This window comes from Lepisosteus oculatus, chromosome 12 (assembly GCF_040954835.1).
Source record: "Lepisosteus oculatus isolate fLepOcu1 chromosome 12, fLepOcu1.hap2, whole genome shotgun sequence".
Taxonomy (NCBI): domain Eukaryota; kingdom Metazoa; phylum Chordata; class Actinopteri; order Semionotiformes; family Lepisosteidae; genus Lepisosteus; species Lepisosteus oculatus.
In genome coordinates this window covers 32,799,728-32,805,332 of record NC_090707.1, presented here as the reverse complement: position 1 = coordinate 32,805,332, position 5,605 = coordinate 32,799,728, and the positions used below count along the sequence as shown (strand labels likewise).

Here is a 5,605-nt window from a genome sequence, read left to right as displayed (position 1 = left end):
TCTCAGCATTACGGTCTGTTCTTGCTACTCAATGGTACTGTATTTGTCAATTAAAAATAATGGACGTTTTTAGAAAGCACAAGTCTAGTAATATAGATGGTCATAAACTTTATTATTATGGAATGATTTTAATGGGAGAGGGCTTTGAAACTAAAATTGGTCAGAATCAAACACTTTAGGAAGTTAGATATTTCTAATATATAGAATTATGTACTGTGTGAGATATTACACTTTGACAGAGACACATACAATAACATGGAGTATACTAGCTTACATTTGCTTTTACCTCATTGCCTTCTGAACCTGAAGAAACACAACATGGCTGTACGTGTGGTTGGAAATGTGTGCTTCCAATGTTGCACATGTGAAGAAGCCTTGATCAGTTCCCCGTTACACCCTGGTACAACTGCACAGGACACACTCACACCACAGCCACTGTTCCCAAAGCCCAGTTAGCTAACCAGTACGTCTTTGGACTCTGGGAAGAAACCAGGCCACCTGGTGAAAATGGGGAGAACATACAAACTCCACACAGACAGCACTTTGGGGTTTGGACCTAGGGCCCCAGTGCTGCAAGATGGCAACAGGACCACCCTTGAAACCATATTCAATTTAAATGAACTCCACCACAGCTGTTCCCCATCTTTCTTGAAATGTTACCAGCTAAATCAATTGGGAACACCTTCTTTTCCAATATGACAACCTCCTTTATGCACAAGAGTCTCTTCCTAGAAGATCACCTTATTGGCCATATACAATTTCTTGCATTAGGAACTGGTCTTTTCGCATAGCCCAGCTTGCTCTCCATGAGACACACAGGCAGGGACCAATGCTTGGGGTCAGCCATTTCTACAGCATCCCTGAAGCAGTTGGGGTTAAGGGCCTTGCTCTGGGGCCCAATGGAGTACGATTCCTCTGCCGGCCGCGGGATTTGAACCGGCAACGTCCCAGCCACAGAACCACTGCACCCCTGTGAGTGAAGCACCTTGCACAAAAGTATAATAGTAGCATCGCATCTGGGCTTTGAACCTACAGCCCTTTGGTTTCCTAACCCCTCCTTGGCGTTATATCGGTTCACTACACTCACTGGTATTAGTGCAAGTTCCACCAAATTATGGAAAAAAAAGCACACAAGTTTCACTATTTGTAAAACTCCAGTCTTAAGTATACCACAATCCCATTAAGTTTCTAGTACACCTTACTTCCCTTAACTTCCAAACTCTTAGTTGGGTTTAACAGTTTATAAATAATTTGTTCAATTAGATCCTAATTGAAATACCACCATTCTAGGTTCATAATTAAATTGTTAGTGACCCAGCTGTAACAAGTAATTCACTATAATTTTCCAAAATCAGTTGTACAAAGATTTGTGAACTTGAAGATCATAATGGGGGTCTGTAAAACATACTGGACTGCGGCTCTCCAGGATCAGAACTCATAGCAATGAAATTTCCATAGTGACCGTAGCCATGCATCACTTAACCTTCATCACAGGCCCACCCATTAAAAGGTGCTCATCTATCAAGCTCCATAGTGTTAACGTCGCCCTTTTGAACCCAGACCTCAATTTCTGAGTGATGAGCTACAGGCACAAAACCGTGGCACAAATTTGGCCGAGTTGCACACGAGCAGAAATGGCTCGAGTTGGGACCCAGCAGGTGTGTACAGGATTGAAATGATAGCACTGGGAAAAATCTACCCTCCTGCCTGTGCCAATTTCCATGTAAGACATAAAAAGAAACTGGCCAGAACTTTGCACTTTACATAGCAAATGTCCAGAGATAAATGAGAAGACCCTCCAATTCCCCACCCATGAGCATTTCAAATCCTATGTTCCAGCTTTTAACCAGAACTAATTAGGGAGTTTAATTTTCTCCTGGTACACAAAAAAAAAAACTCAAGTCTTTTTTTTTTTAAGTGCTTTTATTGTCTGAGCCTTCCTGGTTAGATCTTATTGAAAGCAGCCACATCCATGGACTGTACATATTCTTCGAAGGCTGTGATATGTTCTTCTAGCTGGTCTGTTCCCACCTTGTCATCCTCGACTACACACTGGATCTGAAGCTTCTTGATACCATAACCCACTGGAACCAGTTTGGCTGGAACAAAAAAAAGTAAACGGCAAAATTAAAAACCAAATCCTAGTCTACTACTGTTGTCTCCACAGTCAATACCAATTTCTCCAAATACCTACATTTTATTTGCTTTAATATATATATATATGAACCCACTATTTCATTGACAACAAAGCAACATATCTAAAAATCATGCTGATTAAAAACTTGTCAGAACCTTGTCAAAATGACACTTAAACAAGAGAACACCTGAAGTAAACAAAATCAATCCCTTCACTGGACAAAAAACCTGAACATGCAGTAAAATACCAAATATTACTCCAAAGTGTAAAGTATCCTAGAACAAAAAATGTTTCTTTGCTAATCAACATAGAATTAGATGTTCCAGGAATATACTTCAGGAACAGGACGTGGCTGGCTTTAGTCCAGCAGAGAACAGCACTACAATAATTCTCTTTTGCTATGAACTAAAATAAAAACCCAAAATCTGAAGGACAGGGGAAGTCGTGTGCTACATTATACAGAATATCTATACAGCACATGGGAAAGACTTGGGATTTATTCACTAGCGGCCCCTGCTGGGGAAAATTACTGATTCAAGCACACTTACAGGATCCCCAGACAAGACCGTCCATCTGGATGCTTCTGACACACTCCTCCAGTTTGGCCATGTCTGTCTCGTCATCCCACGGCTTCACGTCCAGCAGGATGGAGGACTTGGCGATGAGCGCTGGCTCTGGAGGAAAAAAAAAAAAAGACGAGGGTCACCCGGCACACTAAAGCACATTGCACCGCTGCATCAACTCTACTGTAAATATGAACGCTGGCAACCATCAGATCAATAACAGTCCATCAGGGATTCAGTCGAAAGATGGTGAGTTAGATCATCACTGTTCCAGCGAACAAATCACCGCTCTGAAAAATCCCCCCTTCAAAATAATTTGCGATCCCCTCCAAAGAATCGAGCCCCACAAACAAAACACTTTCATTTTTTTGTGCCCCAACGGGCAGCATCTGAAATAAAACCCAGATCACCTATAAATTCACTACTGACATCACTGCAAATCCATGAGCAATACAAATGAGCAGATCCACCATGACCAGTTTTCGTAATCTACAGGTACTCAAGAACTCCCAAGCCTTTCCAGCTGTTTGAAAGCACACCGGAATCAAGCCCGGAAACGCAATCAAAAGGTGTGTTTGGTGCAATACAGGTCAGGGAGGGATATTAGAGGGTTGCTAGATATAGCCTGCTCCCTGCCACGGGGACAGAATATAGGCGGTAAGCTTACTTTTGGCTTTCTTTGCTTCGTAGGCCGCAAGACGCTCCTCCCTCACCCTCTTGGCCTCTTCACTCTCCTAAGGGGGGGGAGAAATCAAGAAAGTTACCTCCCAAAAAAAAAAGAAAATCGGACAGACCAGGAACAAAGCATCAGATACACGCACAGACAAGCAGGAGACTGCTGGCGGCCGTCAGACATCAGAATGTCCATCACGTCTTCAGCCGAAAGATGGTGAAGAAAAATCACTCTGGCCAGCCACAAAGGGAAAAACACGATCTGGACGAGGAGCTGGCAGAAACCATTCTAGGAGAGCCGCCGCCTTCAGTTAACACTTCAGTTCACGCGCGGCTTGAAATTTGCTTGTAATATGATTATCTATGAACCGGTGCCATTGTGGCATCTCTATATCGAACGATATGCAGCTGCGAAACAAGATTGCGTGAATCGGTTACAAGGGCTCCACGTGGAACTCGGACGTGTTGCAAGGCAGCTCAGTGCTACACATTACAATCAACAGCAGTGCCTGGCTGCACAAGACCGATAACTCATTGTTAAAAGATGAATTGGGGATTGTCCAACCCCTGGACACCTCACTTTCCACATCCACGTATAATCTGTAACAAATCTACAAAATGATTCTTCCCCCCCGTTGCAAAAGTGACTCTCTCAGCTGGCTTTGTGCAGAATCCACACGCACTCACCTCTTCCTCATCAGACCCAAACAGGTCGATATCGTCGTCGTCCTCCTCCTTCGACTCGGTACTGGTGACGTCTTCCACTCCAGCTGGGCCATACTTCCCCAGAGGCTTCTTCACTCCAGGAAGGCTGTGGAGATAAGGGACGGGAGTATGAGATGGGAGACAATAGCGTACACCACCTCCTGCAACCGAAATGAACTGGTTGGGGTCAGAGCTGATAAGCTGTGCATCACAGGCTCAGGCGAAAGATGGTGAAAACGATCATCACTCCACCAGTTAACACGGGCTTCATTTTACAACACAAAGAAGGCTTTTAAATTTCCTCTCTTGCTTTGCCAGCCAGTACCTTGCTTTCTCCTTCTCGTAGGACCTGATGTGATTGTACCAGCGCAGGGCATGGAACAGGTCTGCGGAAGGCGGGCTGGAAAGGGCCTCGAACACAGCGACATCTGCCTGAGACGGAACGTATCTGTTCAGAAAATAAAAGCCCACATTACACGTACGGTACAGACAACGGATTCTTCCTGAAAGGGGCACTTAACATCACTGTTGGACACGGTTATCAACTATATTAATCGATAGACGTAGGAGTCAAAACATTCTCCGAGATTCAGTCTTTCACAACTCTTCAATCTTGCGACACATCTTCCAAAATAGTACGCATGAGGCGAATTTCACATTTGAGGAGAATAAATTCATTTCAGCTGGGTGAATGAGTGATGCGTCCGTTTTCTTTTTTAGCACCCCCGCAAAACTAATCGACCCGAGCAACGAAAGGGTAAAAAAAAAATTGTGCCATTTCAAATGAATCCAAATACATCCCGTCCTGTTATTTTTTTTACTGAAGTTGTGCTAAAAGGAGTTTGCACGGCGCAGACAGATGTCGGGGACACTTTCAATGGGCTCCTAACAAGAATATACTGATAATGCAATGCAGTTAAGCCCGGTAAAAATGCCTATGGCCTACAATGTCAGGATATGATTAACATATGAGAATCGAGTACAAAAATCGTTTTACTTTCATTAGTTTCGTTTTTTTAATATTAAACGTTTAAGATGTATTTTACATATTATCAGCCCATTTTCTCCACAACCGCACTCCCAAGTCCTTAATCACTGAGCAGGCCACAGGCCTTGCCGGGTAAGAGTTACGTGTCAATTTTAACGTTTACGTAACAGAATCGCGAACTACACCCGTTTTTAAATAGGAAAAAACTAACATCGGTGATTTTATTAATCCGGTTTTGTAGTTTTTAAACGATAAAATCCCCTTTCGTTTAATCTGGCGCCAACGTGTCACGGCTAACATGACTCGTGAGGCGTGCTCAAAAAAACTTCCCAACGTGCAAATTAAAAAAAAAACGTATACCGTGTACAGACCCCTCGATATAACTTTTATCAGCCAAAAAGTCGTTGAGGACCTTCAAGCCGGCCGGGGTTTTAAGATCTCCAAAGCCCATTGTATTAGATTTGTTGTGCAGACCTCGTTTCAAAGACCCGGGGGTACGATTTCTTCACACCAGCGGTCCAGCAGGAAGAGAGAAGGAAC

The 5,605-nt window shown here is 43.5% G+C and overlaps 1 protein-coding gene across 1 annotated transcript; it reads right to left on the bottom strand.

Annotated features, from left to right (window-relative positions):
* Positions 1-1,904: 1,904 nt before the first annotated feature.
* On the bottom strand, positions 1,905-5,605 carry eef1b2 (eukaryotic translation elongation factor 1 beta 2). Its single transcript, XM_069196273.1, has 6 exons — positions 5,437-5,605; positions 4,403-4,525; positions 4,060-4,183; positions 3,368-3,434; positions 2,686-2,811; positions 1,905-2,099 (listed from the first exon to the last, which is right to left on the bottom strand). Exons 1-6 carry the CDS (start codon positions 5,514-5,516, stop codon positions 1,945-1,947), a joined length of 675 nt encoding a protein of 224 aa, XP_069052374.1. The 5' UTR covers positions 5,517-5,605; the 3' UTR covers positions 1,905-1,944.